The following is a 27,984-nucleotide window of genomic DNA, read 5'->3' on the forward strand; positions in this document are numbered from 1 at the left end:
TACCACCTGAATATGGTTTTCTCAGCCTTTGCTCTGCCTTTCAATTCTGGTATAGGTGAAGTAACGCCCTCATCCAACCTCAATCTCCCTTTGTACTCACCTTCCTTCTGGCTTCCAGCAGCACCAATACTCTGCTGTGTCAACAGATTCTGGTTGTAGAGAGTGGGGAGCGCTGCAGCAGCATATTGCTGGATACCCGAGTAGGCCTGAGTGAGGGCCTCCATGGTGCTCCCGGTGCCATTGGAAAGGCCACTGCTACCCAGGCCACCGTTTAAAGCAGCCATCCCTTGTTTGAGGGAAGAGAAGGAATAATATGCTAGAAAGACTCAACTAATGCCAAACACAGGTATACTCAGGGACATCTAAGAGAGGAAAGCTCCGAAGCTCTCCCTTTCATTTCCCTCTTAGTTTCTTCCTGAGGAGGAATACCCATCTGATTGATTAGAGTTCAGGATATTCAGCAGGCTTTGCTGCTAATGGGAAATTAGAAAATGTCACATCCAAGTGGGGTGCTCCCCATTACCTTCCTTTAGCCCATGGAAGAAGTGACACCCCTCACTCATGACTGGCTCCATTTTCTCTTTGGCTATTCTGCCACTTTCTCATACAGAGCTAGAATGTGGTAAGAGAGGAGTCCTGGGGCTGGCGGTTAAAGGGGTACATGTGATCTATGACAAGACGTGGGTAAACCCTACCATCAAAATAGCTAACATTTATTGAGTACTTTCCATGTTCCAGGCACTGTACTACGCAACGTGCTCATCAGCACTTTATGTTCTTTTTTCTTAATAATCCTTTGAAGTATTCTATTACTCCCACTTCAAAGATGAGAAAATGACCTTAGAAAGGTGGTCCAAAGTTACAGCTAGCTAAGGGGAGGAGTGGGATTTAACTCGGGTATGATTTGAAATCCCATGATTATTTCTAACTTTATTGGGCCACTTCAATCATTCCAGTGGTGCCCTCACTATAGATGAAAGCCAGGGGCTGCCCTTTACCTGCCAAAGAGCCAACGTTGAGGCCAGCCGTTGCTCCAGCTAATGTCTGCAGGGCTCCAAGTGAGGCTATGGGGTTCACAGAGTTACTGCTGCTGGAGCTAGGTGAGGACCCTGCTATTAGAAATCCAGGAGTTAAACTCAAGCCATCACTTGCCTTTTCTTGTCAACAGAAACCAAAGCACAAGAGTGACACTATCCAAGTATCCTATTTGCAGAGAGGTTTTCAGTTTCTAATTCTGGTAACTGTTCTTGTAGGACACAGACAAATAATGGCTACAAGCAAACTAAAAATTATGAGATTTCCCTTAAGTCAGAAGATGACATTTGAAAAAAAATTTTTTTTTAATTTTTTATTTCTTTTTTTTTGGAGACAGAGTCTCACTCTTTTTGCCTGGGCTAGAGTGCCATGGCGTGAGCCTAGCTCACAGCAACCTCTAAGTCCTGGGCTCAAGTGATCCTCCTGCCTCAACCTCTCAGGTAGCTGGGACTACAGGCATGTGCCACCATGCCCGGCTGATGACATTTGAAAATTTGTTGTTCATAATCTGACCCCTCTGGAAATGAGCATTAACTACTTTCCAGAATGACTCTCTTTGGACCCTTTCTTCAAATAGACAGGATCTGCCCAAGACACATAATGGCACATTGCTTACCTGAACTGGTGAGCACGCTGAGGGGACTGCTGGATGTAGTGAGAGCATTGGTACCACTTGGTGTGTTCTGAGCTGCACTAGCTGCAGCAGCTAGTGCAGCCAAATTCTGTAACTGCATTGCATTTAACCCTGCAACATCCAAAGCAAGAGATCAGCCAGGAGATAAGGGTGCCTCATATCTGTTCCAGCAATGACAGCACACACTGGCAGAAGGCTGGTCCAAGACAAAGAGGAACTGTTCTAGACAAGACCTACAAACATTACAGGGTTCCAAAAAAGATTCACAAGTCACTTATTAAGAAACTTGAAATCATTTCCTCAGAGAAGAGACAACTAATCCAATAGCATACCATCCCAAATGAGTATTAACAAAGGGATGGACAATTAGGTAACCAGGAAAGAGAGGCATGCCTATGGCCTACCATGGGGCCAGGAGCCCAAGAGAACAATGCCAAAACCTCTGGCACAGAACAGGATTACATCCAAGCCCCTCACTTACACTTTATAGGGGATTTGCTCTCTACAGTAGAGGTGAGCAAGCAGAAAATGTAGCAGAAATGCAGAAGGTCCAGAACGACAGAGGAGAATACATATGAGATCAGCAACAGGAGAAAGAATAAAGAAAACATCGCCACTTGAATAGCAGATTAATCATTGGAAGAAGAGAAGAAAAATCACTAAGGGAAAGACTTCCAAGTAGAACCTAGGCAACACAGTTAAAAGGAGAGTAAGATATCTGAACTATGCTGTAGACGTTGCAAACCATTTACTAGATGACGGAATGGTAGATGGGGTGGGGAGTAAGGGGAGAGTGGAAAGAGTAGGTGAGAATAAAAATACAATATAGATTACAATCTAGCAACTTTCTACAAACATAGCCAACTGTAATTCCCTAGAACTGAATGACTATATCAAAAATTTTTACCTACAAAATGTAATTCACTGAAAACTACCCCTTCCTCAAATGTTCTTGCCTAGCCTTAACCCCCTGCAGAGGGTGTAGGCAACAGACACCTTTGGAACTGCCCCACTCTCTATTCCCCACCAACTTCTGCTGGCCTCTGGCTCAGGTTTGTCTGTGGAATCCCATTTTGTTATAAACTAGGATGTATTTGTCATTAAGTTTTCTGTGTATGTTAACATCAAGAAAAAAGACTCCTCCTCCTAAGAAACAACAAGCATAAGACACACAAGTAAACTAACTGCTTGGGTTCACAGCAGTTTCTATACAGAGTCACTTTATTGTGGAAATAAAGAGTTCCTGCAATTTTCTCCTTATCAGAAAGGCCTCAGATAGCCTACAGGTGCTAACAGCTCTTTTCTATCTTCTTCCCCAACAGTAACTTAAAAGGATGGGGGGCAGCAGACAACTTCACAGCAATGTGGCATCAACTAGCAATAGAGGCACCTTATAGAGACAAGGCAGTTGAGTCCTAAGATGTTCATCTTAGCTCAGGTTTACATAATGAGTGAAAAAAATTTTTTTTTACACAAACGGTACAAAACTCTTAGACTGTTGTTAGCTGGGTCTGTTGGCCTGGGTGCTGCTGCTCCTCCGCAGCAGTGGAACACTTACCTCCCATTGGGTGGAGGCTGCTCAAGGTGTTGAGGTTCCCAGAGGAGGCAGTCTGCTGAAGGAGCTGCAAATAAAGCTAGACATTACACCAAAAAACAGAACAAGAGTGAGAGTGAGGGCTGGTTCTGCATCTGGGATAACTCTACAGCACAGCAAAGCGAGAGTGCAGAGGCCCCCAGAGAGAAGAAAGTCGAAGACAAGAACCCAAGCCAACATAACAGAAACATGAGGCTTATGACGGCACAGAACAACACAATATAGCTAAAGCCCTTGCCCAGAAGATAGAATGTTCACTGGGTACTGAGCCAAGCTCAAGTCCCTGGGCAGCATAACACAGTACAGCAACAGAAAGAAGTAGAGCAGGGTAAAAAGCTAAACTCAGGCAGCTGCACAGGCAACTGTGATCCATGTCTCTGTGTGCATGACTGCCATTTCCGGTTCCCCTCTCCCAAGTTCTCCTTAGTTAGATGCACACATCTTATTCTGTAGATTGTTTCCATCTGGATGCTCAATTTCTACTTCACATAACTATTTTAAATATCAAATCTGACCATTTCATGGTATTTCCTGGAGTCAATCTTTTCCAGTCACAATGGACCCCATGACTAATCAATTGCTCCCAAGCTACACATCTATCCAGCTCTATTTATCTCCTCCCCTCCAAATTGGTCTTCACTGTTGCAGATGACAAAATAATTGATGGATCAGTCTATACCAGATTCAGTGTATGTTCTCCTTCAATGGTTGTCTCATAACAAATAAAACAAAAAGGCTGTCTGTAAGCTTATGGAATGTTGTGACATTACTCTGTATCATGGCAAACCACAACCTTCATCTAACCAATCTGCTGAAAACCTTTGCTCCATTCAAACCCAATTACTGTTCCTTATGGAAAACTGGTATTCTTATACTGGATCCTTTATGCAACGTGCTCCCCATTCCTTTAAACATGTGACCTGGTTCCTTTGTCATGAATTCTTCTAGGCTATAGAGTTCATGGATGGGTTTCAGGAGGTCCACAAATCTCCAGAAACAGAATGGAAAAAATATATACATGCACACACTTTTTTACTACTGCTCAAAGGGGTTTACACCCCATAAAGATTAAGAACCACTGTTCTAGTCCAGTAGAATTCTCAGTTGGTTCAAGTTCATATATTCTAGAAAGAACCTCCTAATTAATCATGATGTCCTATCACTTACATAACCCACTAGCACTCACGTCATTTTTTTAAAATAATGAAATATTTAAAAAATATTTTTAAAATAATATCTCCCCAAATACCTTTTACCAAACATGTCTTCCCTTTTATCTTAAACACCTTGGGCAATGTATTCAGTCTTATGTGGTGCACTATGCCTACTGTACTTGGCACCTTCATTTCCTCCCTAAATGAGAACAGCTCTTAGGGCAGGGATCATGTCTTTCTGAAATGAAGAGACCACAGCTCTCAACATATACCATCACACACTTGCTGGTTGTGGCAATGACTACAAAAAGGTGACTCTTCCCTAAAAAGAGGCTTCAAAACTCTCTAAGAAAAGCAAACGCTTATCATGGAGATCATTTTCAAAGCATTATCATTTTGGCAGAAGACTAAAATCTCTCTCAATTTTCTAAACTTATAAGCAATGTTTCAGTACTAAGAAACAATTTAATCTGTTAAACTATAACCACCTTCTGTTTTTTTACTTCAGAGAAATTCTAGCCAAGATAAACTGGATTTTTTTCTAAGATTTTAGAAATATGAAAACCAGGGGGGATCAAATTAACCAAAATTCAGTACTAGGGAACAGAAATCACTGTTTTTCCTCTGTTTCCATACAGAATAATACTTGAAAAGTTGACAAGTGAGTAACTATACTGGTTATTCCTATGTGGATATTTCTCAACTATCCATATAAATCTAATGGTTTTACCATTTATAGCTTCAGAGATGATCTTTTCTTTTTGATTCATAGTCGAGATGGTTTAAAGTGTCTTGTGCTGGCTGTAATTCTTTTAAGGGTTAAAGCAGTAAAATAATCCCCTGTAACATATTGCAGTCCTAGTAAATCTAAATAGCAAACTGGACCTAGACCTTTTGAACTATTTGGCTCACACTCAACAAAAGAGAGACCAAATTAAAGGAAGACTATTAACAATGTAGTGAAATGGAATATACACTTGTAATTATAATTTAATAATGTTCATGTTAATCTATTGATCTCTCAGTCCACTGAAAGAAACATTTATCATATTCTTTAGGAAAGACTCAACAGGATTTAATGCTGCCCTCTATATCCAAAAGAAATAAATACTGGGATTTTACTTTAATCATAGCAACGGCCTCAAGATATATATAGAGAAAGAGAGACACATACTACCATGACTTAAAGAACATTGCACTGCCTGAATATTTACATAAAATTTTTGTATGCCACAAGTTGTAAATGCCACTGTGTCTGTTAGCTAGGGACAGCAGAAGAAGAAACAGGCTGGGAGCTTGCACAATCTGCAGAAAGCAAACCACAAAGACTCACTGCTAAATACTGGGGTCCAAGAGTATTTAGACCAGCAAGGTTTCCCCACACAGATGCTGCGCTGATTTGTTGCATCTGTTGCTGGAGCTGCTGGGCCATTCTCTTCTGTTCTTTGTCCTTCTGTGTATCAGCAAATTTTACAACCATGGGTGATGAGCAACCCTATGAAAACACCAAAACCAATGGGTCAAGTTCCCTCTTCTGGGTGAAGGAAATATTCTCCTTTTTGGTGACATGCAGGCTGTAATCTAATTTGATTCATTGCCAAATGACATGAGTGACAAGAGACAATTTATTAATAAAAGGGCAACTATTTTCTATATATCTATTATTTTAAAAGAAAGCATTGGGTTTTAACTTTAAGAGAGACTGGCTTTTTAAATTTCTGGACAGTTAGATGCTATACATACTGCTGGACTTTGATGGCCAACTGTCCTAATATTCTGAAGCTAAGGAATTTCCCCCCTTTCACCTATCTACTCCCTACCTCCATGGTCTGTGCTTGGTGCATTGCCTTGATAGCCGTCTGTGCCATGGCTCTTGTTGTAAAGGTCACAAATGCACAACCTGGTAAGAGAAGAATCAATAACTCGTTCATTCGCTTATTTATCTGACAGATATACTGAGCACCTACTATGTGCTGATACCATACTAGTGATATAGACAGGGTCCCTATCTTCAGGGGTTCATGAGCTGGTGGAAGAGAGAGATATGTTACAATAGAGCGATAAGTGCTATAATGAAAAACCAGAGACCCACAGACAGGAAAGAAAGTGCTTGAAGGAGAAAAGAAGAATCATACCCTCTAGCTCCACCCTCCCTTTTTTTTTAAGAGGCAGAGTTTAAATCTAGGCTGGAGTGCAGTGGTACGATTATCTTATTGTAACCTCAAACTTCTGGGCTAAAGCACTTCTCCTGCCTCAGATTCCCAAAGTGCTAGGATTATAGGCGTGAGCCAGAGCGCCCAGCCCTCCAGTTCCTCTTGAAAAGAAAATAAACTAGGAGAAGGAAGTGTTTCCATTTTGCTATCAAGAACCTCTCCAAGCACAAAAAGAGAAAATTTTAATGCACGACACTGATGTGCAGAATGTAGACTACATAGAGCAGCTGAGAGAATACAAAAGGAACCAACTGGTAGGAGTCGCTGAGATTGGACCTAAACGTACAGCAGGGAGGAATGGGCCCAATCCTTCCAACGTGACAAGGCCATGTTGGCTAAGGATCACTGGTCAAATTAAAAAGAGACTCTAAATTTAAAGCAAGTATCCTTAAAAACTAAAATTGTATCTACCTCGGCTCAGGCCATCAGGTCCCCGCAATATCCGGCACTCTTCAATCTGTCCAAATGAAGAGAACATGACTCGGATGTCATTTTCAGTGCACTTCTTGGAAATCATACCAATAAACAGCTTCCTGTCTTCCACTGCTAAGAGAGTAAAACACAAAAGGCTTGAACATTATTACTAAAAGAGACAGGGCAGCACAGACTCGGGAGCCAGACTGCCTGAGTTTGAATCCTGGCTCTGTGCCTTCATACCATATTTCATGGATTCCAAGACACACATTTTTTTTTTTTTTTCATAATTTTGCATCTCCTCTTACAACCAATGGTATCTTAAAATTATATGGAAGCATTAGATGAAATATGGCAGTTTTGTGATCTTGTGAAAGTTACTTAACCATTCTGTGCCTGTTTCCTCATCTAATTAATAGGGATAACTAGGTTTACTTCAAAGGCTAGCGGTAGGTATTAAATGAAAAGTGCTTAGCATCTTGCCTAGTACTTAGTATTATTTGCTCTTACTAGCAATACTTCCAAAGAAGAAAAAGGAAGAGGTTTTCACACTTACTTGATATGACAAGAGGGAAAGAACACACCTTTCAGTGAATGTAACTATCTATTTTCCTTTTCTGTTTTCTTGAGGACTAAGTTCTCCTTTCTAACTTGTTCATTTTTCCCCTCACTCCTGCCCCTAAGACATTATATTGATAAAGATATCTCAGTTCATTCTAAAATGTTCTCGTAATGTTTCCCTGTCAACTCTATTTTCCTCATTTATCATGCTCATTTTAAAGAAACAACTGAGACAATTTAGAGGACAGATTACTTAGAGCACAATTCAATCCAGACACCATAAGAACTGCAACCTAGGAAGAAACCTTATAAGGGGAAGAGTTCATACGCTTGCTTACCATTGTTCTTCTCACTGTCAGCAGGTTTCATCTGTATAGGATGATGCATCTAAAAAGGAAAACACATGAATATTATCATTGTACACATTAATGGCACTCAGAAATTTAAATGAGGACTCTAAAAGAAATACCAAAACCAGAGCCTTAAGAGTTCTCTCTAAACTCATGTCTGCCTCATGATCTTTCCCCACAAAATATCGACAGAATGGGAGCCAAGGCCGGGCGTGGTGGCTCACGCCTGTAATCCTAGCACTCTGGGAGGCTGAGGCGGGTGGATCGCTCAAGGTCAGGAGTTCGAGACCAGCCTGAGCAAGAGCGAGACCCCGTCTCTACTAAAAATAGAAAGAAATTATATGGACGACAAAAATATATATAGAAAAAATTAGCCAGGCATGGTGGCGTGTGCCTGTAGTCCCAGCTACTCGGGAGGCTGAGGCAGTAGGATCGCTTAAGCCCAGGAGTTTGAGGTTGCTGTGAGCTAGGCTGACGCCATGGCACTCACTCTAGCCTGGGCAACAAAGTGAGACTCTGTCTCAAAAAAAAAAAAAAAAAAAAAGGGAGCCAAGAAGTCAAAATACAAATTAGCCAGGCATGATAGCACGTGCCTGCAGTCCCAGCTACTCGGGAGGCTGAGGCAGGAGGATGACTTGAGCCCTGGAGTTTGAGGCTGATGTGAGCTAGGCTGATGCCTCGGCACTCTAGCCTGGGCAAGAGAGTGAAACTCTGTCTCAAAATAAACAAACAAATAATAAAAAAATAAAATAAAATAAAATGAAGTCAAAATATCCAAGACTCCTGGCTGAGAGAAAACTTTCAGCCTATCTTTTTTGAAATGCTCCCTTTTACATCAATTCCTGCTACAGTTACCTTGTTCCCAAAATGGTTTTCCATGTGCACCTGATATGAAGAAGTATGTCCCATGCATCAAAACTACCACAGTCCCATTTACTAGTAGGAGCTTTCTTACCCCTGGGAGGACCTTCATGTTGTGAAGAGCATTCTGCGCTTCTAATGCAGCTTTACGGGTGTAAAATGTAACAAAACAGCACCCTGCAATAAACAGATTTCATAAAACCAAATTCTGAAAACAGACAATTCCAAGAGTGCTCCTTCCTCCATTGCCATGTTGGAACTTAAAGGGCTGGGTTTATTAAAACCGTCAAGAAGGAAGAGGATGAATGTGAACGTCTAATAAGCTCCAAAAAAAGGAGATTATTTTCTATGCATTTTCTTTATTATTTTATTCTCCTCCTAGTTATATTAAAAGTCCTCTGTAGCTGCTCATATAAATCTCTGGAAAAGATGACTTCCCTTACAGAGGTCATGTGCCATTCCATTCAATCCACCCACTTGGAGTGTCATGTAGTGTGGTAGGCAAGAAGACTTAGCCACAAACAAGACAGACAGGGCCCAGTACTCTTGCAGCTTGCAGTCTACCAGGAACTCTCTCTTTCCCTGCTCTCTCAGAACAAACCATTCCTTACATCGTAGCCAAATTTTACCACTTGGTTCAAACATAAAAAATCACTTATTATAAAATTAGGGCCAGGCGCGGTGGCTCACGCCTGTAATCCTAGCACTCTGGGAGGCTGAGGCAGGTGGATCGTTTGAGCTCAGGAGTTCGAGACCAGCCTGAGCAAGAGCGAGACCCCGCCTCTACTAAAAATAGAAAGAAATCAGCTGAACAACTAAAAATATATAAAAAAAATTAGCCGGGCATGGTGGCACATGCCTGTAATCCCAGCTACTCTGGAGGCTGAGGCAGGAGGATCGCTTGAGCCCAGGAGTTTGAGGTTGCTGTGAGCTAGGCTGACGCCATGGCACTCTAGCCCGGGCAACAGAGTGAGATAATAATATATAATAAATAAATAAATAAAATTATTTAAAATCTTTTTCTGGACTCTTGGTTCTCATCAAATATAATTAAACTTCTAACAACACACAGTGTTGTCTCAGATCTGTAGATTTTGTGCTTTATATGTTTATGTGGAATAGGAGGAAGGAAGTATATCTTGTAAATCCTGGGCTTCAGTGTTCTGAACTACCCATATTCCCATGAGATACAAAATAGATTTCTTTCAAAACCATGCTGGAGTTAGGATTTTAAATTACTGAATGTTATTTTGCTAGTCATTTTCAGAAACTATGATACCTTATATTTTTAGTTAATTATGCCACAAAAAGAAAATAATTCCTTTGCTTTTAGATCCTTTGCTATTAACCTGGTTTCAAATTTACAATTATGCTTGATTATATCTGTACTATAGAACAGCCTCCACAGAAAATTATTCTGAAATTGGTCAACTGGAAAACAAGGACATGTCTGTGTGTATATGGGGTGAAGCTAACACCTATCTACTGTCAGTCCTGTGAAGCTTCCACTCTGCTAGATATTTCTGGAAGTAGCTCAGTCTTTCTTCTCCTGTTCATTTTCATTTTGTAGGCTACAACAAACAAGTTGTCTAAACAAGTCCCTCCTAGTTGATAAACCATCCTGAAAGGCCTCCATGATACTAACAAAAAATCCAGGGTACCCAGACAGTCTTTCTCTTTCAGTTTACCCTCGTCTAAGCACTGAAGAAAACCTTAGGTGGCTGGTTTACTTCCATTTTATTTCTGTCATTCCATTCCCAAAACCAAATGAGACATTCACATGGGTATGATCTACTGAATTTAAAGCCATCGCACAGGACCGCCCAAGATCCATTTTACAAATTATCCTCATGTTGTCACCTTAACTTTTTATTTTTATGTCATTAAATGTGTCTGTATTAGAAAATATAGCTACTATAAAAAGACATTTCCCCCTATATGACTTAGGAAAATTTTGGTGATGAGTGACAGAATGCACACGGCTAAAATTACATGTAAAAACCCAAAGCCCTGACCTTTGCTCTGAGGAGGGTTCTGGCTCCTATCCCTTAGGACATTGATTTCATAGACAGCACCATACTGTTCGAAGAGTTCCCGCAAGTCCTTTTCAGACCAGGTCCTCGGAACCTGGCCCACAAACATCTTGATGGCATCCAGATCTGGTTGGTCTGGGTGGTCCAGGGTGCCGTTCATTTTCTTTGAGCTGCACAAGGTAAAATAAAACCTCTATTATATATTCATGTTGCTTTCCAGAGGGAGTTTTATTTTCTTTAAAGATCTCAATTACTTTCTAAAAAAGTAGAGGAAAAAAATTCTACTTCTTTCATTACTTCCATTCAATTTACCAAAGTTCTCCAATCCTCTCTTGCCATGGCCACCCATTTCATTAGATGAAAAACTAAAGTAAACATTCTGATTGGGACATTTCGGGTTTTAACTGAGGAACTGACCATGTCACTCATTTCTTGACTATCATGAAAATTCTCAGAGGAACTTAAAAGGTAAGGCTCCCAAAGTAAGATCCGGTTTTAATTTTTTTTTTTTGAGATGGAGTCTTGCTCTGTCATCTGGGCTAGAGTGCTGTGGCGTCAGCCTAACTCACAGCAACCTCAAACTCTTGGGCTCAAGTGATTCTCCTGCCTCAGCCTCCCAAGTAGTTGGGACTACAGGTGTGCACCACCACGCCTGGCTAATTTTTCTATTTTTAGTAGAGACAGGGTCTGGCTCTTGCGCAGGCTGGTCTCAAACTCCTGACCTCAAGCCATCCTCCTGCCTCAGTCTCCCAGAGTGCTAGGATTACAGGGGTGAGCTGCCACACCCAGCCCAGTTTCAATAATTTTTAAGCATAGTTAACAATATACTTTTTTAAATGTCCATAAAATAACAAAGGACTATCGATCACAGGTAAGACTTAGTACTCTTCAATGTATACAATGACAGGTGAAACTTCCTTTCAGATGTTAGAACAGAAGCACTTGATTTCCAAGGCCTAAACTAAGAACTGATTAGAATGCTGGCCTTTGAATGTGGCTGTCTCATTCATAATTCCAGTGTTTTTGAGTCAGGTCTACAGACCAAAACAAAGCTCTGCCTCTTAAATTTCGAAGTGATTGTGCCATAAATACATACAATGTTGTAGTTTTTTTGTTTGTTTGTTTCTAGGTTATCCAATTTACTGCTATTTCTCCAAGACTTCACCAAGTTGATTCTCTTGACGACTGAAACCATTTAAATGTCCATAAATTCCTCCAGTTCTACGACACCAAACTTGTAATGTTCCTATTTAAATACCTTCTTTAATACCCTGCCATTGTCAAGAACTTAGGGGGACTCTTATACTATTTCTATTGAGAACATACCCATCTCTTTCAAAGTCCTTCTTCTACTGTTTCAAGACCTAACTCTTGGTATTTATCTAAACTATAAACAACTTAAATTCCAACAATGAGAATGGTTGGCTAGCTTTCCTGCAAGTATTTGTTGCTTAATCCAGAAACCATATCATATTAAAAATTTCCACGTTCTAAAATCCAATCCTAAATAAAATGCTAGTTTTCTTTAAACAAAAAATAGACCAGGTGTGGTGGCTCAGGCTTGTAAATCCTGGCACTTTGGAAGGCTAAAGTAGGAGGATCGCCTGAGGCTAGGAGTTTGAGACCAGTCTGACCAAGTGCAAGATCCTGTCTCTATTAAAAATAGAAACATTCCCCATAATATGCTGAAATAAAAAAAAAAAAGAAAGAAAAAAAAAAAAGAAACATTAGCTGTATGTGGCGGTATGCGCCCGTAGTCCCAGCCACTTGGGAGGCTGAAGCAGGAGGATGGCTGGAGTCCAGAAGTTTGAGGTTGTGGTGAGCTATGATGACATCACTGCACTCTAGCCTGGGAGACAGAATAAGACTTTGTCTCAAAAAGTAAAAATAAAATAAAATAAAAATTCCACCACTATCTTCTGAATGCTGAATCTGGGAAAGTAGTTCAGCCTCTATCTTTTAATTCCCGAATCTCTTATAACTAAACAGGAGCCATTCTCATGCCACCTTTGATTAATCTAGTACTGACTATCAAAGCTACAAGACAAATTGCATGTAGACCAATTCTTGTATCTACATCTGTGAAGGCTCCCCTATTTTTCCAGGTTAACTAGTTAGCCACACATCCGAGGACTCCAACAGTACTAAATTTGCACATTCATTATCTTATTAGCATTTAACACCTTTTAACATAATCTGGCTGTATCTACCTCTCCCAATTAGACTGACAGCTCCCTGAAGGCAGAAACTGTCTCCTATTCATTCTTGTAATCATACCTGGTATCACAAGGTTCAAAGTAAGCACTCAAATGTGGGATGGGAGGAATTCCTTCTTAGTAGTCTCAACAATTCCCCCTATTTAAGCAATTGTCCCAGAAAAAATATTGTACACAAAGAGGGCTCTCAAATTTAAGTAGCAGCTATTATCTCCTATGATTATTTGATTGTCACAGGATCAATCTGCCCTGTTTTTATTCTTTTAAGTTTTTGAAATGCTTCATTTTATTGGTTTTCCTTTAATCTGTTAATTTGAAACCATGTGTGGCAAGTTGTTGTGAAAATATAATGTAATTGCTTTTAAAAGCACAATCCTAACGTTCCAACAGAACCAGCTACCATGATGATAAAAGCCCTATGACTAGTGAAATAGGTGTCATTTCCCACAACCTGCCCCCAACAACTTTAGTTACCATTTTTAATAGCATTTTATTAAAATGTCGCTAATTTTTCATCATATTTCTATTCTAGGGAGGGTATAGAATCCCAGTGGTGCACAGAATATATATTATGATAATAGGGAAGCCGAGAGCTGTTAAATATTTCTAAAAAGAGGCAAGGGTTTATTAGTTTGTATAACATTGGAGGCAACTGCTCCTCCAGTTTGCCCTTTCTTCTGCTGTGTGCCATTTCTAAACTTTTTACATACTGTTCAGTGTAAAAGCATAAACACGTAAGTGTTGATTACAGTTTCTTCAAAAGTTCAGTAGACACGCAGGCTTCCAGACAAATGTCTTCCTTTTCTTGTCTTTGACTCTCTAAATCCTTCTCTATTTCTTCATGTCTACTTACTCCATGGGCCACCCTTTCCCCCTTTGTATACCAATTCCATAGCCAGGAGAATACCCTACAACAGTGCTATTCAAAGTTTTGCCCAAGGACCAGGGGCAATCTTCAAACCTAACTTTTTAGAAATTTTTACAGAAATTAGGCTGAGAATTTTGTATTTATCCAATCTAATAATGATAGTAATAATAATAAATGTAAAATATAAGCTCATACTTTGTTTTTCTATTAATACTAAGTAATTTTTATTGTATTTCACAAGGGAGTTGGGGGTGAGGAGAGAAATGGTCCTTTGCCACAGTCTGAGAAGCGCCACCCAGACACAGCAAGAACCACATGCATATCCATTTATGTGTAATAAGCAGTCACTAACTTTCTCAACCGCTATTACGTCTGAAGGGATGTGCAACAATGCTCTTCCATCCTCCCTCTTTCACATATACTTCCAACATGCATGTTTGTTCTGAAGGTTAAAAGTAACCACTGCATAAAGAAGCCACCTTGGGACAAGATTCCCAGTGTGACATGCCAAGGATCCTACATAACCCATCTACCCTATATATTACTAAATACATTCTCACATCTGTGCCTTACCCACCTGCTCTATGGAGAGCTCCTCAGGGTCAGTGATCATGAATTATGTATATTTATCGTGCCAATTCAAGTACCAGTGAATTCAGCAGCCCAGTGAAGTATCTATAGTGTCCCTGTCATTCTTAAGAGGCAAGTCTATTAGAAATTCTCATCTTCTGTGGCAGTCCTCCCTGACCTGGGAGTATGATAGAAGAGAGGAAAATAAGGGCCTGCAACCGTAGGGGAAGGAGGGAGATGAGAAGGTAACAAGTGTTTTAGGGGAAAGGCATGGTACAGACTAGCAGCGGAAGCAATAAAGAGAGCAACCACCTGAAGACGTATACCATTAAGAATGAGCAACTATGAATAATAAGGACCAGAGGCTACCTTGTCTACCTTGATTCTTGATGAAATGTGCCACAAGCTGGGTGCAGTGGCTTGAGCTTATAATCCCAATTACTTGGGAGGCTGCTGAGGCGGGAGGATGGCTTGAGGCCATGGCCAGGAGAATTCAAGACCAGCCTGAGCATACAGTGAGATCCCGTCTCATGGGGAAAAAAAAAAAAAAAGACAAAACAGAACCCAACTGGGAAGAGAGGCACATAAGGGAACAACTTTATTCAATAAGAGCTTCATTTTCAAAGCACACATTTATTCAAAATTCTTGAACTCTTTGTGCTCTTTCTCCTATCTTTTTTCCTTTTAAAACTTTCCTACCCCAGGGGCCCATCTCAGGAACAGCATAAATGTTCTATCCTACTTTTTCCCCCATCCCCTGGCCTCAGCTGATTAGACCAGAGATGGGTTTTACCCCAATGGCAAGCTGATCCACTGGAGGGCCAGAAACTTAACATCCGTGACCTATGCTTTAAAACAGAAAGATAAGGGCCCGGGTGTGATGGATCATGCCTGTTATCCCAGCCCTCTGTGAGGCCGAGGCCAGAGGACTGCTTGGGCCCAGGAATTTGAGACTATCTTGGGCAACATAGGGAGACCCCGTCTCTACAAAACAAATAAACAAAAATTAGCTGGTTGTGGTGGCACCCACCTGTAGTCCCAGCTACTCAGGAGGCAGAAGTGGGAGGATCACTGGAGCTCTGGAGTTCAAGGCCACAGTGAGCTATGATCACGCCAAAAAACCCCAGCCTGGGCAACAGAGCAAGACTCTGTCTCAAAATCTTCCCCCTCAAAAGCTCAGAAAGAAAGGCCTAGCCAACCAAGTTCCTCTAGTGAGCACTAGTGGCTACTGCATCAGGCAAGTGGAGATACAGAACATTTCCATCAGAAAGTTCTATTGGACAGCACTGCTCTACAGAATCTGAAACTGGTTAACAGAAACAGGCAGTTAGTAGAAGGCAGTTAGTAGTGAAGTCAGAAATGGAAAAGTTGCAACTAGATATAGCATGAGTTAAGTGGAAAAGCTCAAAGGGCTGTGGCAAGAGATTGAGTCATAGATGGACCTTGAAAACATTATGCTAAGTGACAAAAGCCAGTCACAAAAGGCCATATGTTGTATGATTCCATTTATATGAAATGTCCAGAATAGGCAAATCTATAACAGAAAGGTTAGTGGTTGCCTAGGAATAGAGGTGGAAAGGATAGGGTGAAAGGGGGAGAATGGTTGCTAATGGGTACAGTGTTTCTTTTTAGGGTGATGAAAATGTTCTGGAATTAAATAGTGGTGATGGTCACATAACTCTGTGAATATACTAAAAACACTGAATTACAAACTTTAAAGGGTAAACATTATGGGGTGTGAATTATATCTCAATGGGAGAGGGGATCAGAAGAGACAGGCTGGAAGAATAGTGGCAAAGCCAAGCCATGTTGCAACCAAACTTATAAAGTAGTTGAGAGCCGAGGAGGCGGCTCAAGCAGAGAGAGTAGAATGTGTATCCTGGGGTCAGAAATATGGCATTTCCAGGTCCTCCAGCTTTGGAGCTCCTGATTACGTTACAGTCTAGCCCACGTGTGTCCTTATAAGAAAGCAGTTTCGTATATGCCAGCTTGAGTGGGCATCTCCTCCCTATAGCCAAACAGCCTGGCAAACATGACCTTCACACGTTTAAAAATCATTTCTGACTAGGTATGGTGGCTCACACTGTAATCCCAGCACTCTGGGAGGCCAGGAGTTCAAGACCAATCTGGCCAACATAGCAAGATCCTCTCTCTACAAAAGACTTTTTAAATTAGCCAAGTATGGCAGCAGGTGCCACAGTCCTAGCTCCTTGGGAGGCTGAAGCTAGAGGATCATTTGAGGCCAGGAGTTTGAGGCTGCACTAAGCTATGATCGTGCCATTGCACTCTAGCCTGGGCAACAGAGCAAGACCCTGTCTCTAAAATAAATAAAGCATTTCTGAAACCTTCCATTATTCATTTTTTCATTCTCTCCCCTTCTCATTACCTGTTGACTTCTCTTTCATCATTATAAAAAAAATTTTCAGATACTTACCCATCCCTCCACCTACCCAGCAGGCATAAATACTTGCACTCCAAACTTCAGCCACTACCCACCCTTACAAGGTCCCTCTGGCTTACATACTGTGCTGTGGAAAAACTGGAACAGAAGTGCATGAGAATAAAAAGGGCCCAGAAACACTGGCCTGAGTTACTTACCAGTTGCTCTCTAGTGAGAATAAGACAGAGTATGTCTATGCTGTAAGGAAATAATTTTCATTTGGATAAAGGGAAATCATTCTGACATGCAGAGTGTTAGGTACTAGAATAAGGTATCAGTAATGCTTTTAAAGCCACCATCTAATAATAGAACAGCTAACAATTTGCTTTTGAAGGTTTCCAGCCTTTTCCCCTGAGGAATGGAGATAATATCTGGAAACCTTACCTCTGCAATCATCTTTAATTACCAAAAAAACCCTCAAAGAGCATATCATTCATTCAACTGTATTTCCCAAGCTCTTACTATGATGCACACTAGAGGGCTTTTTGAAAAGACTGAGCAATACCTGCCTTGGAGGCAATGACGTTGAAAATATGGAAGGACATCTATAATGCTCTACAAATCCTTTAACATATGCATAAAAGTTCTGTGAAAGAAGTGGCTAATACAGTTTTATGTTATTTGGAGGGGGCAGAGATTTAAGGTGAATGAAGGCAACCAGAAAAAGTGCTACATGGCACGGAGGAATGAAGCCTACAGGTAATGAAGAAAAACAGTAAGGACTGAGAAGAGAGGGGAGAACAAGATAACATTAAAGGGAGAAAACAGAACTTGAGAAAGTTGTGATAAGAGTGTAGAAACAGGAAAAAGAGAGAACACATTAGAAAATCAACAAGAATAAAGAGGTAGGTTGGAGAGACCAGTGAAGGGCTTTCCATGCTATTCTGACAGACTTGGACTTTCCCTCTTCTTCTTTTTTAATCACAACAGGCTTGCTCTCTGAGACAGGCCTGGACTTTATCCCAAGATTTTGGAATAAGAGAGTGTGATCAGATTTGTCCTTTTCAAAGATACCTGACAATAATCTAGATGGATGAAATAAGGTAGAGAAACATGGAGATCAGAAGGCCCTTGAATAAACTAATAACTAAGATTAGGGCCCAGTGTCAGACGATACTGCGAAATTTTGGGTCAGGATCCACTAGGACTTGGAGTTCACCTGAACCCCAAGGAGATGAGGAAGAGGAATAAGTTACCAATTAACTCTTGGGTTTTAGTGTAAACAATATGGAGAAATGTTTTTTGTGGGGAAGCTTCCAGATACAGGTGACCAAATGGCAGTTTTTAAAACAAAGTCAAAGAGCTCAGAAGATGTCTGAGAAACAGATACAGAGATCTGAGAGTAACAAAGGCACATCGGTGACCCCTTAAGCAATGGGAGAGGGATAAGAAAAAGGCCTGGGACACAACCATTGAAGAATACTCACATCCCAGGATGCAAGCAAAGAAAGAAGAACCAGTGGAGGTGTAAAAGTGATCAAAGTAGAACCAAGGACATTGATTACAAGAATAAGAACTAGGACCCAGATCCCCCAGCCCTTCCAGAGCTCCTCCACCATTTCTCTGTTGTAAAAAATTTTGAAATAAAATATACCATCAGATCACACTCTCAGGCAAAATCACTTCAGCAAGAAAACCACCGACGTTAAGCCTCCTGCTAAAGTAGTGCTTCACTGAAGAATAAAAAGAAGGGCTGAGAATCTAAGAAAGCAGTGGCAAGCACACACCAAGAAAGTTCTCAAGAATTTTCTTCTTCTCAGTTCCTTAATGTTCCTATGGTGTTTTGGAGGTGCCTGTGGGAGTAACCCAAGGATGTGCAACCATGGGAAGATGTGATGGGTAACTGCTCATGGACACCTGAGGCAACCTTGTCTAGTGGGTAAAAATAAAAAGAAGGTATCATTAAACTTGTATTTTAGAACCAAGATTGACACCAACTGTCCTCCGGCAAGTCAGTTATATCCTCTCAACTGGGTCTCTCAATTATAAAACAGGGACAAAAAGCCTATGCCCAGTTAACCTCACAAAGCTTCAGTGAAGATGAGTGACTAAAACAGATACAAATGCACTTGGGAAAAAAATGATATGAAAACCCACTCCTGGCCGGGCACGGTGGCTCACGCCTGTAATCCTAGCACTCTGGGAGGCCGAGGTGGGAGGATCGTTTGAGCTCAGGAGTTCGAGAACAGCCTGAGCAAGAGCGAGACTCTGTCTCTACTAAAAATAGAAAGAAATTATATGGACAGCTAAAATATATATATGGAAAAATTAGCCAGGCATGGTAGCACACGCCTGTATTCCCAGCTACTTGGGAGGCTGAGGCAGAAGGATTGCTTGAGCCAGGAGTTTGAGGTTGCTGTGAGCTAGGCTGATGCCACGACACTCTAGCCCGGGCAACAAAGTGAGATTCTGTCTCAAAAACAAACAAACAAACAAACAAAAAACAAAAGAAAAGAAAACCACAAAACCCCACTCCCTGATTAACTTTAACTCAGAATGACCTGCATTAAGTACATTCGCTGTCAAACTTTAGTATGCATGAAAACTACACAGGACACAATGTCTCGGGCTCTACTATAGCATAAGAATATCCAGATTTTTAAGTTGCAAGTGACTTCCATGCAGTGGTCCATGGTCCAGACTTCACAAAATACTGCATGAGTCCAGCCTCTTAAAAGATGAGAAAAATGCTGTGCAAATGCTGGGTTCAACACTAGGCAGTGGCAAAGCATAGCATTTCTGTGTCATAGTGAAAGAAAGATAATTTTCGTCACAAAGTACTACTTCTGGAGGGATCATATATCCTGGGACATGGGAATACTTTTATTACGTATTAAATCTTTACGATGATATTCACTGTAATTGTACCTATTATCTACTGCTAAAATAATATTTTTGTAAAGAATTCTCATAAAAAGACACATTTAATTTACCACTATTTTGGAGACTACAGAGAAGGCACAGGATCCATTTCAAAAGAGCAAGATGGGTAACTCTGAGCCAGCACACCCCATCCCCATTTAGTCCACAAAAAAACTGTTCAGCAGCTACTATTATCCACACCTGTTACATCTAATCCCAGGGTAGACTGATTTGCACATGGAGGCCTAACCTCAGACTTGCATTAACACCTGTTATCTAAAGTAGCAGTCCCCAACTTTTTTTGGCACCAGGGACCGGTTTCATAGAAGACAATTTTTCCATGGACTGGGGATGTGGGGGTGGGGTGCTGAACTCAAGCAGTCGTGCATGGCCAGTTTCCTAACAGGACACCAACCGGTAATGGGCCGTGGCCTAGGGGTTGGGAACCGCAGATCTACAGAATATTCTACCATTTAAAATTCTTGGTTTTGAATAACCTAAGGATCACCTGCTTGAGGTTCCAAGATACTTTTAAAGCCTGGTTAAAGCCACTGAAATCAGGAGTTGGAAATAGCTCCTTCTCTGTACGAAGTCCAGAATTCAAGTTCCCTGCAGCTACAACTCAGGGCCAGGTTGGCATTTCAGCTGTGTACAATAACAGTTCTTAGACAGTATTGCAAGCTAACAAAGTTTCTCATTCCCATAATTTACTTGGGCAAACTGTCAACCAAGATTGATCCAGTTTTGCTTTTTTTGGAGGGTGAAGGACAATATGATGTTCCTGAAATCATGTGCTGAGCTACATTTTCAATTAGATTGTGGGGACGGCTAGAAATCAAGATCCAGGATTACACTTTGCATGTCAACACAGAATTATGGAGACAATACTAAATTCACTCTAGCTGCCAGTCTCCACTGTGATAGGAGCCTAAGAATTTGATAATTAAAAATAATAATAAAAATACTTCCCAGATCATTTTAAATTGCATACCCAATCCAAAGCAATAAAGCTACAGTTTTTTTAAAAAAATGCTTTGGAATCTATCACATGGGAAAACAATATAGCTTGAAAGGACTGGAGCCAGTACACCTGGCCAGATGTTGATAGTTATATATGAACTGCACCTTTATGTAAAGAACTTAGTTAGGGCCTTGAGGAAATCAAGATTAATGAGATAGAATTAGACTACAATAGGAAATAATGGCATGAGAGAATCTGGATTTTTGTTTCCTTGCCCAATTTGTTCTTCCCCCTCCTAAGGAAAGGAACCAGTTTCATTAAATAACAAAGAAAACAGTCTAGTTCCTCTGCTTATGATAAAAATTAGACAACAAAAATACTTACACGGGACTGGAATTCAAAGAGCAATGATCCACCATCATTTCTGGAAGGAAATCCAACTTAAACGCAGCCATCACCTCACTCTCCCCTTCAGAAGCCAATGATATTAACTTGCTGCACTTGTCTGATCCACAAATACACACAGCTTTAGCTTCCTGGGCCCCACAAAAAACACAAAGTGGAAACAGGAGCTCAGGGAAGCCAGCAATAAGTGCCACAGAAAAGAGGCAGGACTGGGGAAGGGGCAGGGAAAGGGAGTATTGGATTAAAATGGGGATGTGACCATGTGAAGGGAGGCTCAGCACAGCACACAATGAAAGTGCTGATGCGCCAGGCTTGTTTTGTGTGATTTTCCCTGGCGAAGCAGTACTAAGTGCACTGTCAGATAAATAGAGTGTCAGATCCATGAAGATAGCAGTGGCTAACAGAGCAGAAGAAACACAGACTTGTTTCACATCCTTGAAACTCCTCCCTGCAAATCAGTTTTTGAGGTCCCCCAAAGCCTGACCTGAAGTTTAAAAAAAAGAAAAAGCTCACTCCTGTGGTCTGAAAATGTTTTTAAAGAAGAACTAGGTTGTTAGCCTTGGTTTTAAACGTAGTTTCCATGTGCCAAAGACAGCAATGAGCACAGTGTTTGGGTCCAAACTGACCTCAGAACAGTCACATAAGGAGGAATGGTTAAGGCCATCAGAAGGCAGGCCAAGGGGCAAGCTGGTTGAGTAACTGTTTGCCCACCAGAAACTTACCACTCACATACTACTACCTATACTAGACCTACCCTGCTTTCTTGATATCGAGAGCAAGGTGTGTTATCTAATGGTTCCTCATCAGGGTGAAGGATTTTAAAAATCCTGGGTTCAGTAACACTCATTAGGTGGCATAGGAAAAATTTCTTTACTAACTCTGAATCTTAATTTGCCCGGAAATAAAAATAGAATATTATGTCATTAAGTATGAAATGTCTGATTTCCTTAAGTATTAAGTTTGACAGTTGACATCTCTGACATTTTCATTTTGACACCTCTTGTTTTATTTTTATTGTGAAGGTGCATCCTCATTCTTTCAAACGCATGGTTTTTGGCTTGTGATTATCTTTCAAAATTTTTTTAGGGCAATTTTTGTGAAACCATGGATAAGTCAAAAATTCATGTTATTTTTGAATATGAGTTCCGTCGTGGAACCAATGCTGTGCAGACAGCTCAAAATATCAGCAAAGTGTTTGGGAAGGATGTGGCTAATGAACGCACAGTACGTCAATGGTTCCAGAAGTTCCATTCTGTTGATTTTAATCTTGAAAATGAGCCACATGGGTGACCTGAGACCAAGGTGGATAATGATGAGCTGAAAGCTAGAGTGGAAGCAAATCCATCTCAACCTACACATGAATTAGCAGCAAGGTCTGACATTACTATTCCAACAATATTGTACCATTTGAAACAAATCAGCAAGGTAAAGAAGCTGGATAGATGGGCACTGCATGAATTAAATGAGCTTCAGAAGAGAAACTGTCTCGAAGCTTGCCTTTGCTATCACGACATAAAGGCGAACCATTTCTACACTATATTGCTATGTGTGATGAAAAATGGATTCTTTTTGACAATTGCAAGTATTTGGCATAATGGCTGGATAAAGATAAAGTGCTGAAATACAGTCCAAAACTGAATATTCATTCAAAAAAGCTAATGGTGTCTATTTGGTGGTCCAGTGCAGGTATTATCCACTACAGCTTCATGAACCCTGTCAATCAATTACAGTCGATGTCTACCGCAGCCAATTGGAGGAAATAATGAGGATACTTGTGATTAAGCAGCCAAAACTAGTCAATAGAGACAGTCCAATCCTCTTGCAAGACAACGGTGGACCACATGTTGCACAAACAACGCTACTCGAACTACAGAGACTGGACTTGGAAACTCTCTGTCATCCACCATATTCACCAGACTTTGCACCAACTGACTACCACTGCTTCCAGGCATTGGACTACTTCTAGCAAGGAAAAATATTCCATTCTCAACAAGCTGTGGAAAATGCTTCTTGTGATTTCATTGCCACTTGCTCTCCAGGCTTCTTCACTGCTGGCATAAACAAGCTACCATTAAGATGACAAAACTGGCTGGGCGAGGTGGCTCATGCCTGTAATCCTAGCACTCTGGGAGGCCGAGGCAGGAGGATCGCTCAAGGTCAGGAGTTCGAGACCAGCCTGAGCAAGAAAAAAAATAGAAATGATCTGGACAGTTAAAAATATATATAGAAAAAAATTAGCCAGGCATGGTGGCACATGCCTGTAGTCCCAGCTGCTTGGGAAGCTGAGGCAAAATGACTGCTTAAGCCAAGGAGTTTGAGGTTGCTGGGAGCTAGGCTGATGCCACGGCACTCTAGCCAGGCAACAGAGTGAGTCTCAAAAAAAAAAAAAGATGGCAAAACTGTGTCAATAGTGTAGGCACATATTTTGATTAATTGTACTACTTCTTGAGATATAATAAACTATACTTTTGATTTAAAATCAGACATTTCATATTTAATAACCTAATAGTAATATTCTGCCCCTTGATAGCATACTAGAAAATAACGTATATTCAGTTATCCTTTCTGAAGAAACAAGAAACAAACAACAAAAGCAAACAAAAGCCACCACAGTGATGATAAAAAAAAGAACTTGGGCCTACCTGGGACAAACAATCAAACATGTAAGGGAAGAACTGAGAACTGCAGACTAAGTCTCTTCCTTCTCTTTCCTTCTTCAAACTGTTGCTAAAACCAAGACTAATGAATGCACACATAAAAATTCTATTATGGGTGAGCAATAAGACGGATATACTTAGCAGTCAAGACAGATGTGTGCTCCCATTCTCAATTTAGCTCCACATCCCTCCAACAACAAATGGTGGCATTTCAATATTTAGGCAGTGACTCTAAAATATATCTCTGAAGGCTCCCAAATTTCACAGGCTTTCTTTCCATTTTTATCATTAGGGTTGCCTTACCTCAAAGATTTCACTTCACCCAAGCTCAGTTCACAACACAGGGAACTTTGAAAAAAAGAAGTTATATTCAGCCTGTAAAGAAGTAAACGAATGAACTCCTAAACATAGTTACTTTTAAAACAATAATTATGAAAGGTAATATGTGATGGCATAGGCCTACATATTCTAGTCTATGCAGCAATGGTTGACACTGTCTACATCCGACCTAGGAAGATAGAAACTGTCTTGTGTCCAATGTCCAGACATAAGCATCCAAAATCTAGACCTATAACAGCAGCTAACTGCTTCTTCTATTTTGTCAGAGACTCTAGCTCACCTGATCTACTACTTTGCAGGTAGAAGTGGCAGGAGCACTTTTCCATCCATTAAACGAAGCAGCAAAAAGAAGCTGCAAGTGAGAGGAGACTGTGCAACTGACACACAGTACCCAGTTCACCCCACCCTGATGGTCAGACAGGCAAAAGACAGTAACCCTTGCTGGGACTGGTTAGGTTATTGGTTACATTTCTCCTGGTTTCTCCTATGTACACGGGAGCATGAGCTCTTCCTATAGAAAACTGCCTGGACCAAGAGTAGCTCTGTGAGTCAACAACCAAATTAGATCTTTTAGTTCAAGAATTCCTTTAAAAATGAGGAATCAGGCCAGGTATGCGGTTCATGCTTGTAATTCTGGCACTTTAGAAGGCCAAGGGTGGGGGATCGCTTGAGGCCAGGAATTCAAGATCATCCTGGGCAACACAATGAGAACCCGCATCTATAAAAAAATTTTTAAAAATAGCTGGGCATGGTGGTGTGTGACTGTAGTCCCAGCTACTTGGGAGGCTGAGGTGGGAGGATTGCTTGAGTCCAGGAGTTGAGGTTGCAGTGAGCTATGATGATGCCGCCACACTCTAGCAACAGAGCAACACTATGGGGGGGGGGGGGGCGGGGAATTAAGAATCAGCAAATTTCAAGGAATCCCACCAGTTATTGTGTTTGTAATAGTCACTAAAAATACATGAATTCTAATTATATCTCTAAATCAGAATCACATATATAATGAAAGAGTACTTCAATGGAGACTTTACTGAGTCACCAGGCACTGCAAATTTAAAAAGAATATGTAAAAGGATGTACATTCCTTACAGTAATTTTTACCAAAAGTTAGGAAACACTGATTTAGAGTAATATTTGAAAGCCAATTTTTTCTCATTTACAGAACTTTTGTTTAAAATAAGTTTCTAGAAGCCCAATTTATAAAATAGTCTAAAAAAAAAAGTGCAGTGAGTAAAGGGCCCACAAGTAATTCTGTGTTTACACTGCCATTAAAATCCATTTTATGATTTATAAAGCAACAATGCTTTAAAAACCTACAAGATGGAAATGTTATTACATGAAAGGGGCACTTCTCTTTAGGCAGGTCACAACAGTTATCTCAGTATAATTAAATTCAACATGCTTTGGGAAAAGAAAGCACAGAAATTAATCACAAGTCACTCAATTTTAGAAAAGGGTTATAAAGTTAACAGATAACAAAAACAATTATGGGCATACAAAAATGCAGATATTAAGGGAAATTAAAAAGCAGGATTAAAAATCACTTACTCACAAAAAAGTGCCTGTAAAGCCTTTTTAATGTCTTAGATACACATTCCAGGCTTTTTTCACAAAAGATGCATTAGAAACAATGCAGGGGGGGGTTACAACCAAGGGTTCACTGTAAAAGCTTTAACTTTCCCTCAATCTCTTTTTACCACCTGTTCCTTTTACTCTGAATTTAATTTCATGGTTTCCTCTTCTTTCCCTGGTTGTTTCAGTTTTCTTTGCCTTGAATATTCTCTACTTCTTTTTTAAGGGCAACAATTCAAAGTCTCCTCTCTTAAGAGCATTCAGCCTGCTACCACATCACAAGCCCAAATCATTAAAAATTATCAATATAGATGAAAACATTCAAAAGAATAGCATACACTGCATTTAGAATATAGGAATGGAATAAACTTAACAAGAACACGTAAAACAAGATAGGAGAAATGTTAGAAATCGCAGTATTTGTTTTGACAAAAGAGTGAGCGAGCAAAGAAAAGCATAGTTGAGCAAAAAATGCCTAAGTGGCATGTGCAAACATCTATCTTGACTGATATAACCAGGGAGTTTGGTGACAGGTAAACAGATTTTATACTTCCACCTCAATAATCTAAGTGTGTTTGAAAGGCCAATAATGTGAAGTCTAGTCATATGAACACAGAGGAGGTTAGAGACTACTAATGAATTACAAAAGAGAGCCTATGTCATTAAAAATTACCATTGGTCTATATAAGAAAACAAAAAGTGCAAAAATCTAGGGAACAGTCATAACCTCAAATGGCTAAATGGATTGAGTATCCACCCCAGCCCCCCACCCCGGGGCTGCTGGCAGGGAGATGATATCAGGGATATAGAAAAGCAGTAAGCAACTGACAACACTTGAAAATAACAAACCATAGTAACCTAAAAATTTACTTTAAAATCTTTATGGACCTAAATTTCACTTTTAAAATTGAGTACTTCTCATATAAATAGTGGGTCTCCTAGAGCTCCTAACCCAGTAAATTGCATGAGCAAAATATGCTGACACGAATTGGTAACCATCTCTGTGGCATCTCACTTTGTGGGAGTTTTTTGTTGCTGTTGCAAAATGTGGCAGTTAAGAATAACTTAAACAAAAAAATCTTTGTGAGTTTTCAGTAAGAGTCTAGACAAAGTAAAAATTTCTGAACTTGGGATGGGGAAGAGGGGTAGGGCTTAAAGTAAAGAAGAAATATTGCCAAAAATCTTTTCAATTTCAAATCTAAAATCACTAAAAAAGCACTAAGTTTCATAATTTGTTGTGTGCAAGTTGCTCTGCCTGTAAAATCATCACATATGGTAGGTATATTGAGAGGATATGACAAGGCTGAAGGAAGGAAAATCATCACCTTTTTTGAAAGCTAAAAAGTTTTCCATTTCCCCCATCCTTAATCACTACCACCTCCTCCCCCAATCAGTGCCAAAGATAACGATGAACAGAAACACTCTCTTCTGTGATTAGTGTTCTCAGCAAAAGTGTAAGTTCTGAGCCTCCCTTGGAGTTTCTATGACTAACCCTGACCTAACAAACAGTCCTATCAAATTGTGACCACCCTTCCAATCATGTCACATTTTCAGATCCCAAACCAGTTCTGGAACTTAAGTGTGATTCTTAGTTGGTAATGATATACTGTAAGCTTACACTTTAAGCTCCAGTGATGATTAAAAAATCACTATGTTGAACAAATTCTGGTTCCAGGAGAGTAATATTATCTGTGTGGAATCCTGTTCTGTCCTCATCTTTGTTCTTTCTAGTTTAGTTGGGGTCTCCCAACTGTGAGGTGGAATGAGGGAGAGAAAGTTAACGGGGTAGCTGTTGTGTGTAGGGTACTGCTCCCATCCGCTCCCCCAAAACACATACACACACACACACACACCCCGTCATCTCCACAGCTGTAAGAACTAGGCAGCAGCTAGTTCTAGTAGGAGGTAAGTCTGCCCTGGCAAATAGCTAAGGTTTAGAAAGAGTCGAGAAAGAAGGCAAGAAAATATTTCTAGCTCCCCAGGGACAGACATTTTGCAAATTTTATCCCATAATATAGAAAATAAGCCATCACCTTTCTGAAAGCAACTTTTTCATATCTGCACAGCAGGCCTCATGCAAGAAGGTTAAAAGATGGCCAAGGAGCACACCCATCCAGCAGTTAGCCCATACCTGTAGCTTTACACCTCCCTCTCTGGACTATGTCTTCACTCTAAAAAAACCAAGGAAAGAAAAATAAGTGGACCATACCTACTACACTTCTCATGACTTCAGATATGTAGCCTC

At 40.4% G+C, this 27,984-nt stretch overlaps 1 protein-coding gene across 43 annotated transcripts in view; it reads right to left on the bottom strand.

Annotated features, from left to right (window-relative positions):
* CELF1 (CUGBP Elav-like family member 1) overlaps positions 1–27,984 on the bottom strand; it is a 71,091-nt gene that overhangs the window by 8,797 nt on the left and 34,310 nt on the right. For 2 of the 43 annotated variants that reach the window (XM_069471352.1, XM_069471351.1), the window contains exons 2-14: positions 27,871–27,910; positions 24,132–24,203; positions 21,151–21,302; positions 10,832–11,019; positions 8,911–8,993; positions 7,944–7,992; positions 7,042–7,173; positions 6,238–6,317; positions 5,751–5,912; positions 3,228–3,303; positions 1,652–1,780; positions 999–1,109; positions 101–286 (exon numbers count right to left, since the gene is read on the bottom strand). In XM_069471352.1, the coding sequence (XP_069327453.1) occupies positions 101–286; positions 999–1,109; positions 1,652–1,780; positions 3,228–3,303; positions 5,751–5,912; positions 6,238–6,317; positions 7,042–7,173; positions 7,944–7,992; positions 8,911–8,993; positions 10,832–11,019; positions 21,151–21,221 (1,267 nt within the window). In that variant the 5' untranslated portion in view covers positions 21,222–21,302; positions 24,132–24,203; positions 27,871–27,910. Of the gene's footprint in view, positions 1–100; positions 326–968; positions 1,113–1,651; positions 1,781–3,227; positions 3,304–5,750; positions 5,913–6,237; positions 6,318–7,041; positions 7,177–7,943; positions 7,993–8,910; positions 8,994–10,831; positions 11,024–21,150; positions 21,308–24,131; positions 24,205–27,870; positions 27,913–27,984 lie in introns of those variants that run through there. The other 41 variants (XM_069471358.1, XM_069471356.1, XM_069471345.1 and 38 more) reach the window with 34 other exon arrangements.

The sequence above is a fragment of the Eulemur rufifrons genome, chromosome 6 (genome assembly GCF_041146395.1).
Source record: "Eulemur rufifrons isolate Redbay chromosome 6, OSU_ERuf_1, whole genome shotgun sequence".
In the NCBI taxonomy this organism is placed as follows: domain Eukaryota; kingdom Metazoa; phylum Chordata; class Mammalia; order Primates; family Lemuridae; genus Eulemur; species Eulemur rufifrons.